Below are 13,995 nucleotides of genomic sequence, written 5' to 3' on the forward strand. Positions count from 1 at the left end.
ATGTTTGACTGTAATTTTGAAGCAAGCACTTGTACACATGATTTCCCACCCCTCCAATTATCACAGTTGGCTACGTGTGGTGCGAAAGAAGTTCAACGTCCATACATCCATTAAAAATACATTACTGTATGGGAAAAAGTTTTTGATTTGTGAGCATCTGTGGAAGGTGATGGTTATGCCATGCATAAATGCTGCACTGGGTATTGGCAGTTAATTGGTCAGGGCGGATATGTGAGTGACGGTCGGGCAAAATATGCAATGTTCTACTGTAATGACCACCACCGTCACAAGTAGCTATTATCGTGTGGTAGTTTCGCCCAGTGATTCCATCGAAGTCCACCCATCTCAACGTATAATATTTATCTTCACCCTTGTGTTTTTACAATGTATGTGTCGTACAATAACGTAACCTGAGATCATTAATGAACATGAAATGTAAACAAAACAGCACTGCATTATCTCTGCGGTGCAATTTTGAGTTTCGTTACCATCCCCTTTATAATTGGATGCGAGCCCAAAATGTAGCCCTAGAATCATGCCGATTCAAACTGCACACTTGAAACGTGGAGTTGATTGCACTGCGTCCATGTTACACGACCACCATGATCTTCTGATATAAAGCATCACAGAGGAGTGAATGTAACACTGACTTACATCAATGTTGTATGCAGAATGCTACAAAGAGACGATTACCTTGAGAATATAGGTGGTCTTGGACTATGGGAAGTCATTAAGTCTAACATGTGTCTCAGCAAGATTCACATCTGGTGATTAGAAAATGTAAATGCATCTTCCCTTGACGATAGAGACCGTGAAAGTGAACACAGAAACCTTTCAAACGAATCCAAAATCTATTCGCGTAAATAATGGGCCTGATATTGCACTCTGTATTGCGCTGGAAAAATAAAAAAAAGATGTAATTAATTTCAATGAAGGAAAAGCTAATCTGGTGACTTTCAAAACACTTGATGCTGCATGTGTTGCAAATTTACAAAATTATCTTCCTTCGATTCTATCGGTGGAAATAAGCGTTGGGGTCGTGTTGGGTTTGCCCTGTCGGTTTCAAAACATGGAACGCGTTTCATGTTGCGCCCATGTTTGGGAATTCCGAGGCAGCAGCCACAGCTGTTTTGCGGTCAACTCCTGAGATCAAAAGCAGCTTGGGTGCTTCCCATTTAGCAGGGTCAAGCATTTCCTTCCTCGGCAGCTTGATGCCAAAGCCTTTGACCTACTGATCTGCAAAATCCTTGTATATATTTATTTCCACTGTGGTTAAATCTAATCATTAGTTAATCCTATGTGGATTTATTAAAGCATTTAACATTTCAGTGGCAGTATAAATTTGTATTATTATTTCAGGAATTAACGTATCTACTATATGGTATGTGCGTGACCTGATTTGGGAAGTATTATGATTCTTTGTCACGCGAACATGTGTTGGCCTCACGTTGTAAAAAAGCATATATTGATTTTCTCTTTGTTTCTTCTCTGTAGATAGCAAGGGAAGTAATCTGTGCCCATTAAGGCTCATGTTAAACCCTATGCAGTTTCATAAATTAGCATTATTCGGGTTTACAATCATATTTTGTTGTTTGTTCAGCCTCATTTGTAATTTTCCTTTTGGGCTAAAGCAGTTGTTCTCAGTGTGGTCCACGACGGTCCTTCAGGTGGTCCATGCAAACGCAGGTTGATTCGGACAATAATGCCAATGTTTATACCCTTGGTTTTGGACATTAATTCATATTATACTCATGATGTTTAATCAATACATTTAATTACGTAAATTACCCTGATTAAACTACCTGAACCCTAAGATCTAAATGCTCCCCCCCCCCCTCAAAAAAAAACTTTATAGCTGCATAAAACATATTTTTATGTTCCAGATAATATTAATCATTTTGTGTTACTAGTATTTAGAGAGACGTGAATGCATTTTGTCACCAGGGGTGGGGGGAACTGGGTGGTCTGGGCAATGTTTGCATCGGCTGAGTGGTACATGGGCCGAAAAAGTTTGAGAAACACTGCTCTAAAGGTAATAATTCTTTTGGGGAACCTGTGAAGATTAAAATCCTTTTTGTGAGGAATACCTGGCCAGGAAGTCATCGTATGAGTATAATATAAATTAGATCAACTGTCGCTATAACCAACCTGCACTGCCCAGCGTGGTGAAATAGGGAAACATAATCATACCATCCGCACACAGTATAGGAAGACCTTCATGCAGCAGTGGATTTCTAAAAGGGCTGTCTCTACATGTACATATCAACTGCAACACTTCAGCATTCAGTAATAGAATATGGTGCTTCCTGTTTAGAGTGGGACATTCGTCATATTTTTTTGTATGTAGTTATGTGTTAATATTTTGTAAAACAAATACAAAAAGTACATGACCACCAATAAATATGATAGCCATCGCATACTGTATAATTTCTTACTCTTGTTTTTTGAAGTGTGTGAAATCTATACTTAGACAATGCATATTTGTATTCTTGAATCGAAATTTAATGCATATTCGGTCAAAAATCAAAGTGTCTCCCTACCAAAATCACCATGAGATGGTGCTCATCGCCATTGTTGACTCCGAGCCAGTGGTCAAAATCCACATTAGTATGGCAGGGGCCAGTTTTTCCATGGACTCTGAACTTCGCACCAAGTGCAAGCCTTTGTAAAATCCTTTATATTAAGTTCACTTGCTTGCTTGCTTGCGCACTTACGACCGTGCAAATCTTTCGGTCGTTTTTTAACCCACTTCCCGTTATCCAATCGGGCTGACATTTTGCACACAGACTCGTTGTGCGTGACAATTTATTTTCATGAAATTTTTTTTTCCATAACTTTACACTTTTTAGGATTTTTTTTTTAATATTTAATTACCAATTGCTTAATGGTGGCAGGCAATCATCTGACCCATAGGTGGCAGCCATCTCAAGCCAGAGGACGAGAGGACTCTAGCCGCCACGCATATAAAGGATTTATAGTGAAAAACTTTGTTTTTACGGGTTCATTTTTTATTGATCTTACTTTTGCATAGATGTAAACTGTAAAAATGCACTTTTCTACGAAACATTTAACCGCAGCTTTTGGAAGGGTTCCTTCTTTCGTTTTTCGCTATTTTTCTGTAAAAGGAAACTCAAGTCTGGCTGAGATGCAGTTCACACAAGGCCACCTCGATAAACTGAACTAAAAACAAAACTGTTTTTTTTATTTCACCAGGTAAGGCCCCCACTGAGCTTTATAGCCCTTTTTCAGAAGTGACCTGGCCACAAATGATAGGTCAACAAAGTGGCTTGTCATAAAAAAACGAATTCATGAACTATTACAAGCAAACTACAAGCCAGGGCCAGAGTACCACGGAGCACTGCATGCTTCCTCTCATCATCCGTTATTGTGGCATGTGTTGAAAGGCTCGCGTTTTGTTTTCCCTTCCCCAGAGTACTGCTTGTTTTTTTTATCCATCCAAGCACAAACTGCTTCCTCCGCTTAATCGTAATCGATCTGGAATAATAACTCGTTTCCTGCTCATTTCACAGACAACTGTGGTGTCATTTTTGGTGCACGTGGTAAATGGATTTTAAACATTTGCTCTGCATTCGTGCTTAAATGTTTTTTGCTCAGGAAATGTGAATGGATTGCATCTGGAGTGATTTATTTTGGGCTTAACTGAGCCTAATATGTGTTGGGCAAGTGCTTTGCATTTTTAAGGTTTTGTGTTGTTGGTGCAGCTTGGTATCTTGAATTGATTTATTTATCTTCTCTTGCAGTGGGGCTCAGATGTTTACCTCTGTTATAAGAAGTCTCTGGTGAAGTCAAATGCCATTGCTTACAAAGCTGGTAAGTTCAAGGCATCCTTTTTTTTTATTGGAAAGCTGATCTTTGTAAACATAACTACAATGTGTTTTGATATGGCTGCAGGTTTATGGAAGATGTCTTCACCAAAAGCGTGTTTTCCTCATGCAGATCATGAAGAATCGATTGATATTTCTAAAGTTCAACCCCCAATAATAACTTGACTAAAACTGATGGCCGTTCAAAGTTGTGCAAGTTCATCAGTAATTTGATACTTTAAATCTTGGACCCTAAACAAATATAAATCTGCAAGTTAAACATGGATCGATTTAACATTTCAAAAAAGTATGATTCTTGACGAAACTAAGGTCGTTGATTTAAGCTTAAAAGTCAGTGAAGTAGCGGATCACATCTCAATCTCAGTCATCTGCAATTAATCTCGTAAATGCAATTGACGTATTGTGAGTAACACTACATCTTTCCATTCATAGAAGATAGATTCTTACAACTTGTAGAAACGGAAGCTATTGGCTCATTCATCCTTGGTGTATACTCTATTTACTGTTACCATTTAAAGCATTTATTTTTATTTTAGCAGATAAAGCCCACTGAGCTACCTAGCTCTTTTTCAGAAGCGACCTGGCCACAAATGATAGCCCAACAAAGTGGCTTATCACGTGGAAATGTATCGCAGCCAAATACTCTAAAACGTATATGTTTATAAATGTAGAGGAAGAAACCGGAGGACCCGGAGAAAAATCCACGCAACTACAGAGAAAACATGCAAACACCAAATATGCATGCGCCAGGGTCAGGATCGAATCCAAAACCTCTGGTAGTTAACATCTCGCTACCGAGACACCACAAAATCGATTTACATTACAAAATGTATCCAAAGCTATTTTGTACCAGGCACCAATCGAGAGTGTGTTAGAAGGAACGTGTGTTGTCCTGCACTGCTTTGATTGGCACTCTGCACTGACGCAAGTGAGATATCTGTCAATAAAATGTTTCATTGACACATTAAGCTTTGGCAGGCTGATGCATCTTCAGTGGCAATTTTGGGAGTTGGGTATGGCTCATGCAAAGCTCGTGGTTCATGATGCAATAGTTAATTTACTTGGAATAATTGGATGTTTGTACAGTGGAACCTCTGGTCACGACCATAATTCGTTCCATAACTTTGGTCACAACCCGATTTGGTCGTGACTCGAACCTAATTTCCCCATTGGATTGTATGTAAATACGATTAATCCGTTCCAGACTCCTACAAACTGTATATAAATATTGTTTTTTAAAGATTTTTAAGCACAAAATTGTTAATTATGCCATAGAATTCACTGTGTAATAGTAAACTGAATGTAAAAACATTTAATAACACTGAGAAAACCTTGAACAACAGAGAAAACTAACATTGCCGTGTCAAGGTTTAGAATCGTTCAACAAGATGATTGTTTCGTCTGCTACATCAGTCGGTCGATTCTGAGAGAGAATATTCGTATGAGCAATTCATGTTTCTATTGAAAGTAAGTTAACAGTAATATTTGGGTACAGTATTGTTTTTAGAAGCATTCACCGTAATATCGTATGAACGGTTACTTCACCGCATCATCGTATGAATGATGTGAGAAGAGATTAACGGGTTCTTATGTTAGCGATTTACGTACTCGGCGCTTTCGCTCTCTAAATTATGGCTTGAATGAGGGGGGAGGGGTATGACTACACTCAGAAAATTAATATCTTACTAGGAATTTTATACAACAAAAGTGATGTACATAACTGTTACGCTTTGTGTTGTTTGTTGTAACAACAGGAAATTTGGCGCTTACAAAAAAAAATGGCGCGGAAGGGGAAATCGGCCGCGGCCGTATTTGATCGCCACCCGAGTTTGTGTTCGTCACCAGATTCAAAAATTTGTGAATTTTTTGGTCGGAACCCGATTTGGTTGTGGTCCGAAGCGTTCGTGACCAGAGGTTCTACTGTATTACCTTATTTACATGCTCAATATACATAGGCGATATATGGTATGGGAAATGAAATATCATTGGTGTAACTTGTTTAAAGTGGAACAATTTGAACATTGTCGATGCAGTGTAATCTACTGCTGTGCAATTAAGTACCAAAAGCACTCGAACCAAGCGCAGCAAAGGATATATTTGATACAATTAACCATAACAATGAGCCTATTTTGACCGGCCGTTCCCAAAACTGTGAGCTGGTCTAAACTGACCCCGCATGTGCGTGTCCAGACCACATGTCTGTAAATATCACTTGACGTGGGAGCTGCGTTTGGCTGTTGTTTACCAGCCTCAGTGTGCACTGTTTGGCAAGCGAAGCTGAGCAGGCTCAGTGATGGTCTTCAATAACAAGCGTGTGACTGCGCCTTCATGGCCCTCAGGGAAATTGCCTATGGCAAGGTGAGGTGGCAATATTTTTTTGGGTGGGGGGGGTGGGGAACCTGCATCAGTTGCGAAAACTTGCCAAAAGTCAAATGTAACAATCCACCTACTTTTGATTTAAAGCTTTCGTGACTGCTGATGATGATGATTGCTTGTGTTGCAGTCGAAACGTCGTGAGAATTGTTATTGTTTTATATTTATATTATTTTATTACTTGCCTTCTACGTGACTTTACCGAAAGAACCAAGAATATGAATCCACCTACTTATTCTGCTACTTCAGTAGTTTGTTCACTTTGTGTCGCCTTGGAATTGGTGCACGTTGTTATTATATCTCACTTTTTAAAAAAAATGGGCTTACTATCATGTTTCTTTTATTTCATGGTCGTAGTGTCCTTCTCAGAGCTTGTTTGTCCTTGCGTTTTTATATATATATGTACACAAGATGTAAAACAAACGGTGAGATCGCCTAGTGGGTAGTGCAAGCTCACACGATATCTGTCTCCATGTGCAGTTATTTTGATCGCTTTTGTCGAGTGTTATGTTTTATGAGGATCACTAAAGCACGTCACGGACTTTAAAGTGAATTTTATAGATTTAATTCACTTAGCAAATTTCAGAGTTAATAAGCACCATCCGAAGTTCATTTGAACACGTGCAAACTTTGACTTAACATACATATTGAGGGTTGGTCACTACTAGGTCATGCCCATGAACAAGGCACAGCCACCTTCTAGCAGGTGGAGGTGATCGAGCTTGGGAGGGGGGGGGGGAGCTTGTGATGGTGCTGACTTCCCCTTTGTGTCGACGTTTAGTAACAGAAGGGACGCTTGAAGCCAGTGGGTCTGCATCTGACCGGAGGACTCTATCCCCAGGGAACCTTGCTCAATGCCATAGTAGACAGGGAGACGAAGTGGGAGCGAGTGTATGAGCACCAGTGGCCAACGTTGGGAACAAGGCCACGCCGAGTGGTTACAGACCCAGATGTACATATTGGGTGCAGGGATTCTAAACCCAATTGAGAGGGAAGTGAACAATGCACTCTAGCTGGGTCATTCCTGGGATAGGCAATGTATGCTCCATCTCCATGACCGCTCATAAATGTGTTGGGTATGGATATAGCCGATGAACCGGCTGTCCCTACGTGAACCAGCCACAGCAGGAATGGTTCACAGTTGGTTCTCTGTGAGCCTGGTTACAGACGAGTGCTACCCCCATTTCAGTTAGGCCAACCTCTGAGTTGATCATGATATCACGGGGTTACTGACGGATGAGACACTTCCACCATGAAGGGTTGCCTGCTTCGTGTTGAGTTAAAAATGTACAGCAAAAAAAAGTGATTTTAACTACTATACAAAAAGTACAGGAGTTTCTACTAAAAGAACAGGTTCTACAAAAACGTGCGGTTAGGGATAAGGAGAAACTGAGCAGGACTGAGAAGGGGATGACTTCACCATAACATAAACTAGACAAAGAATAAGTTAAAATAGTTCTAAAACAAGATTGTTTCTATCTTACCCCACCACCTCAGCTTCGCTATTAAGGCCACAGGGACAGGGAGATGGAAGAGTTGGGCCTACGGAGCGCCAAGACGATTGGGGCGGGGTGGGGGGGTTATAACTGAAGGGACCGAGGATTGTGTGCCCAGGGCCATTACCTAGGCCAGCAGAGTCTGGTTCTGGGTGGCCATAGAAACAATGGCACGTGGGTTGGTGCCTTTGAAATGGTTTATGAAACAGCAAAATCTCATGGGAATACAGGCCCAGCTGGTTCATTCTTAATGTGGCTGTGGAAATGCCTCTGCCCTCTAAAAAACTGCATCATGAAAATATGCATGAAGCAAATCCCACTTGTTTTTCTTGAGGTTATTAAATAAACACGAGTCTTTAATTTAGAAGCAGGTGAGAGCCCACTCAATCGTATTTTGTTCAAAAGTATTCTAGGATGTGAACATTCTGTAACAGGACATTTGCACAAAAGCATTACATGTGCTGACATTTACGTTACAAATGCAATTCAACGAGGGAGTTTCCATTTATATTGCTCTGTGTCACGTAGCATCTCAAAGCGCAGATCCTCCCTATTGACATTCACCCCTATGCAGGACAAGGTGACTGAGCACCTTGGTCGCCAATGGACAATATTCCAATGATTCCTATGTGAGTGATATGTGAGATTTGTTTCGCTAATTTGAACAAAGATTGATGTTTTTTTTTTGTTTGGATGGGGGAAACCAGGAGGACCAGAAGGAAACCCATGCAGAACGGGGGGGGAGAACAAACAAAGCTATAGAAATTATTTTATAGAACATAAATAGATCATGCGTTGTATGAGTTAAAGCACATGGCTCTGAGCTTACTGCCCGACTAACAGTATGTTTATTGATATTGAAAGAAAAGTCTGATATGAAATGGGATTATCGAGACAGTGTAAGCCGAAAATAAATGTAATAACAATGCAAAAGTGCTTTTCAAACTGAATTTTGAATCATTTCACCTGAAACTGCAAGGATTTCTCAGGGAAGATGAATCTATTTAACTGTCTTTTCTTCCCGTGGGTGTAGTGGCTCATGCAAATCCTGTGTCTTGTCGTTTCAGCCAAACGTATTAATATTTTAGTGATGTTTGTAACACAACATGCATTATACCATCAATCTTGTGTTTTGCAGCTGAGGTTATGTTTAGGAATCCTGGAATGGAAGTAGAGAAACGCATCTATTTCTAAGACAAAAACGTATTACCATGAACATTGTCAGTAAATTTCAAATATGTTTTAAGTAAACCTAAGATATGGAAGTAGGTGGCAGGGTTGCATCGTTGTTCACACTTGTGCTTCATAGCAAGAATGACCTGGGTTTGATTCCTCTCGGATACATGTTTACGTGGACTGTGTATGCTCTCATATTTTGCATGGATTTATTCCAGGTTTTCCAGGTTTTTTTCATAGCGAAATTTTTAAAAAATGCAATGTAATTGGTATTGTTTAAATATTCCAATGCTCAAACGTTACCTTGATGATTACATTTGGATTACACATAGTAACATTGCCCCCTGCTGTAAAAATTTTGGCAGAACTGTGCTTTAAAAGAGTCTTGAGATTTGATAACCAAGCAACATGATAATGAAAATACGTGTGTTTATAATTTTGTGAGGTATGTGTCATGTCAAAACACTGTAAAAAAAAGTCCAAATCACCAAATATTTTCATAAGTACAGCGTTGATGAAAATCTGTTTCGAGTCGGAGCATGGCTGAGCCTGGCAAACTTTCTACCCTGGCTGTTATTGTTGAATTATCACTGGGGGATTATTACGCACGTTTACAAGAATGAATGCTTGTGGAGCCAGAAATGTTGGTCATATGTAGCCAGACATACTCAAAACATTTCAGTCCAATGGCAATTATTTTAATTTTCGTTGGTCAAAGAGCACATGTGGTACGATAGTGGAACATTTGCCACACATCAATGGCCTTGTATTGAGTGGCCCCGTAAAGGTTTTGGTGTGCCTAATGCACATGCCGTGTGTGCTCTTAACTCAAGTGTTTCTTGAACCTGTCCTCGTATACGTCAGAAAAATAAAAGTATATCTGAACTGGGCCACCCTTTTGGAAAAAGTTGAAACACAGTGCTCATTAGAAAATTTAATTATACAGTCTCTGCTCAAATACTCTTGGCTGACACGAAATTTGGTGACAATTTTGAGCACAGTTGTTTTCTTGTTTACCACTGACCCAGTTTGAACGTGTCAGCAGTTTCATTGCTGCTACAAACCAGAACATTTATTTGCGAAAATAACAAGTGCATCATATCCTTTTATGTGGTTGTTCGAGACCTTTGTAATCTCATCTTTGATGGTAAGATATTATTTACCATGCCCCAAACTAAATAGGATTTTTTTACTACCAGCTATTTGAACACACATTTTTGGTGTCTTAATATGACTGATCCTTTTAAAGTGGTTGTTCGAGACCTTTGCAATCTCATCTTTGATAGCAAGATATTATTTACCATGCCCCAAACTAAATTGGATTATTTTTTACTACCAGCTACTTTGAACACACATTTTTGGTGTCTTAATATGACTGATTACTCATAGGCTCTTGAAAAAAGTATATTGAAAGTGGGCACCTTATCACTCCAGTGTTTAGACTTTGGCCTGTTAAGTCAAGGATATTGAATTGCACAAGTGATTTTCCATGGATATTTCGATGTATACAGCTTCTCATTCTTTGGGTCTACTGTTTTTTGTTATATATACCGGCGTACCTTTTCGTAAACATCAAACATTTACGACGTTTTAATATTGTGGTGACATATGACTATTTATAACTCGCCTATAGCCCGTCCAAGGATGGGTGTATTGCAGTAAATCTGAAACATTTAAGCGAAAAGCAGACCGCGACGTCATATTCATTGCATCCATTCGTGTGCAATTTGTAAGGCGGCGGTGACACAGGCTTATTTCATCATCAAATTTAAGAATAGGTTTTTCCCCTTTTTCTGGCAACTAAACTGAAGCCTTTTTACGAGGAATCATGTCTGCATTAACCACAATACTTGTGGTCAGAATGCAAACAAAAAACATACTCTGATGATATATGCATTGTCCTTGAAACGCAACAGTACTGTACTTATATCTTCTTGGTTCTTTCGGTAAAGTCACGTAGAAGGGAAGTTTTATGTTTTATTTTTATTATTTTATTACTTCCCTTCTACGTCACTTTACCGAAAGAACCAAGAAGATGAATCTCTGCAGTCACGAAAGCTTTAAATCGAAATTGTACTTATATTGTTTCATGTTATTTTATTTTGACTAATTTAAACACCATTACTTATTATATTAGAATATTTATTTATATTGATGTCCAATAGGGCAGGTCAGAAATTTAAACAAACAAACAATAGAAAAACACAATAGGAGTGCAAAGTATAGGAAAGGTAAGCAAATCTCTGAAAAAAAAATACAAATAAAAATAAACTTTTTTTTTTATCTTACCAGGCAAAGCCCACTGAGATATGAGCTTCTTTTTCAGAAGTGCCCACGCCCCGCAAATGATAGCTCGTTTCCATTTCCAGTGGATTTTAACGAGAAATGAAAGGAAACTATCTAAATGAGGAAAATATAGTATGAAGATGTATGAGGCCGGTATGGCGTCACGTGTGTTGTCGAGATGGGTGTATTTAAATTACTTTCAAACAAGGCCAGTGCAGTTTGCAGCAGGACTTCCCAGAAATCCATCTTGTGTAAAGTCAAGACGTGCCATCTGGTTGACTGCAAAAGTTACCTGCTCAGCTGCGGAGGTCTAATGAGATGAGGCACATTCAGGGTGACTTGGGTTTAAACAAAGTATAGATTAATCCAACCTTGATGGCCAATTATTATAAACGTTATTATAAACATAGTTGCAAGACAAGTTGAAGCTGATGGATGCCTATGGCATCCAGGCATTCATACCAATGCCTTTTTAACTGTTATTTGAGTTATAAATTAATGCCTTTCAAATTTTGTGGTGTGAAATTATCATGCGAAATAATAATATGAACGCATACATTATTAAAGAACATTTTATTACTTACTCCTTTACTGCCTCGTTTGTAGTTGTCTATTAAATTTCATCATGCAAACATTATAAATGCTCAGTATCCACATTAGATTGAGTTTAGTGGTGGTTCTGGCCAGGTCTTGGATTGTCCTGCCCGACTGGTTTTCCATATCACTCAGTCAGCACCTTAATATCATTCATATACAGTCCGTCCTATAACGTGGTCGTTGCGTTCCTGAAGAAGACTGCGTTATGGGAAAATCGCGTTATAGTAAATAATATTGGGTAACGCATAGTCTGCGATAACACACGAGATGCGTATGCAGAGTGGACAAAAACTGAGGCGCGTGGGTAGCATCTAGAAGCATCCAGCAGCATCCAGCCCGCTTCTGTGATGTTACGCTGAGGCAGCCGTACAACTGCTTGTTCCTACTCGCGCAAAGTAGTTCTGTTCACACAATCACATTATATCCAGTTCGCATCCGCGTTATAAAATGCGTTCCCTAATACATTAACTGCGTTATATCCAATTCGCGTCATGAAAACACGCGTTGTATGAAAATGTACCAACTTCAGGTTGTGCAGTGTGGCGACGAAAACCCCGACAGCATGGACATATTGATTCCTCACTTGGTTTTTTTGTTCCAGGGCTCATCAGCAGGTACCCCGTCGGAGACTACGAGTCGTTCCAGCTGCCAGAGTTGGTTCCGCTCTTCTGCCTCCCCCTGGGTGCCACCATTGAATGCTGGCAGGCCAACACCAAGTACCCCATGCCCATCTTCTCCACGTTTGTGCTCACTGGCTCCTCTGCTGAGAAGGTGAGCATCGTGTGTGGAATCGCAATTCTTCTCTTTTGTCCTCTACATCAGCGGTCCACAACCTTTTTGGCACCAGGGATCGGTTTCGTTGAAGACAATTTTTTCACGGACCGGGGGGTGGGGGGGGGGGGTTCATTATTGGGTCTTTCCCTCTTTCCCCCTTTTCAAAGAAGCTCTCCAGCGACGTTTGTTTTTTTAACTCATTGTGGCTACTAGGGGTTAGAGCTTTTGTGGGCTTACCAACACCGTGACTGAGACAAGTGCGCAGTGCGGGAAAGAGGCGCGGATGGAAGTGGTAAATAATAAAATAACGGGCGGGTTCCACGCGCGGACCCACCGCTCTCACCTCCTGCTGCTGTGTGGCCCGGTTCCTAACAGGCCACGGACCGCACCCTGCTCAACATGGTCTTCCAACGGTTTCTGGAGTACTGTAATGCCATCCCCTCACCTCCAGTTAGTACTGTTGGCTACATACGGTGTGAAAGAAGTTCAACATTCATTCAACAACAAGCTTTCTTGTTGAACCTCTCCTCGCTAACTGTGCACTACCCTGTGTAAGTGGAATGACCCAGACGATGATGTCACGTTCCTTCAGTCATGTTTCTTTATTAGATCTCTTCAGCCACAGCAGGAACACGCAATTTGTATTATTGTATTATTATTAGAGTTGAAATAGTCTTCTTTGCATTTCAGTTGGCCCAAATATCTGTTTCATCCTCACAGCTGTACAAGGCAAATTATGTGAAAAATCTAATTTAATACAATGGGAGTTTTGAGCAGTCATCGATGAGTAGGCTGAGGCCAATGCCTGCTGTGCAGGAGGTCAGGGGTTCGATCCCGACCCTGACACCTGTATATTTGGAGTTTGCATGTTCTCCCTCCCCGTTGTTGCTTGGATTTTTTTTTCCAGGTCCTCTGTTTTTTTTTTACCCTCCACATTTAGATACATGTGTTTAGAGTATTTGGCTGCTATACATTTCCACGTGATAAGCCACTTCGTTGAGATATCATTTGTGGCCAGGTCGCTACTGAAAAAGAGCTTTATAACTCAGTGAGCCTCTCCTGGTAAAATACAAAATTGTTTTAGTTTATCAACTCACCGCCCCTGAGAGCCTGCTTTACCCCCCTCTGGCCTCTCAATGTGCTGTTAAGACAGGGCTATTGCTCAAAATGTAACCTCTTATATTAATATTTGAAAGGCAGTGTTATGGATTCATGTGTTGAGTTTTTGTGTTATTTGCGCTTGTGCTCAACTGCCAACGCACTCTATCGCCACATATTTTGCTTTAATCATGGGTGGTTTCCCAGACGTGAACCCCGGATCTCAGAGTGGTGCTGGCTGAGTACACTGATGTGGTATTTGGCCTCTGAGCCAATTGGCCACTTCTTGAATTAATTTTTGTTTTTTCCACGTTGCGAGCCAGTAAGTTCAGGCGAATTGTATTTTTACA

The 13,995-nt window shown here is 40.2% G+C and overlaps 1 protein-coding gene across 3 annotated transcripts in view; it reads left to right on the forward strand.

The window, feature by feature from the left end:
* Positions 1–13,995, forward strand: part of LOC144954224 (C-myc promoter-binding protein-like) — a 117,937-nt gene that overhangs the window by 30,538 nt on the left and 73,404 nt on the right. For 2 of the 3 annotated variants that reach the window (XM_078884776.1, XM_078884778.1), the window contains exons 4-5: positions 3,762–3,831; positions 12,375–12,544. In XM_078884776.1, coding sequence (XP_078740902.1) covers positions 3,762–3,831; positions 12,375–12,544 — 240 coding nt within the window. Of the gene's footprint in view, positions 1–3,761; positions 3,832–12,374; positions 12,545–13,077; positions 13,099–13,995 lie in introns of those variants that run through there. The other variant, XM_078884783.1, reaches the window with a different exon arrangement.

This window comes from Lampetra fluviatilis, chromosome 3, assembly GCF_964198595.1.
Source record: "Lampetra fluviatilis chromosome 3, kcLamFluv1.1, whole genome shotgun sequence".
In the NCBI taxonomy this organism is placed as follows: domain Eukaryota; kingdom Metazoa; phylum Chordata; class Hyperoartia; order Petromyzontiformes; family Petromyzontidae; genus Lampetra; species Lampetra fluviatilis.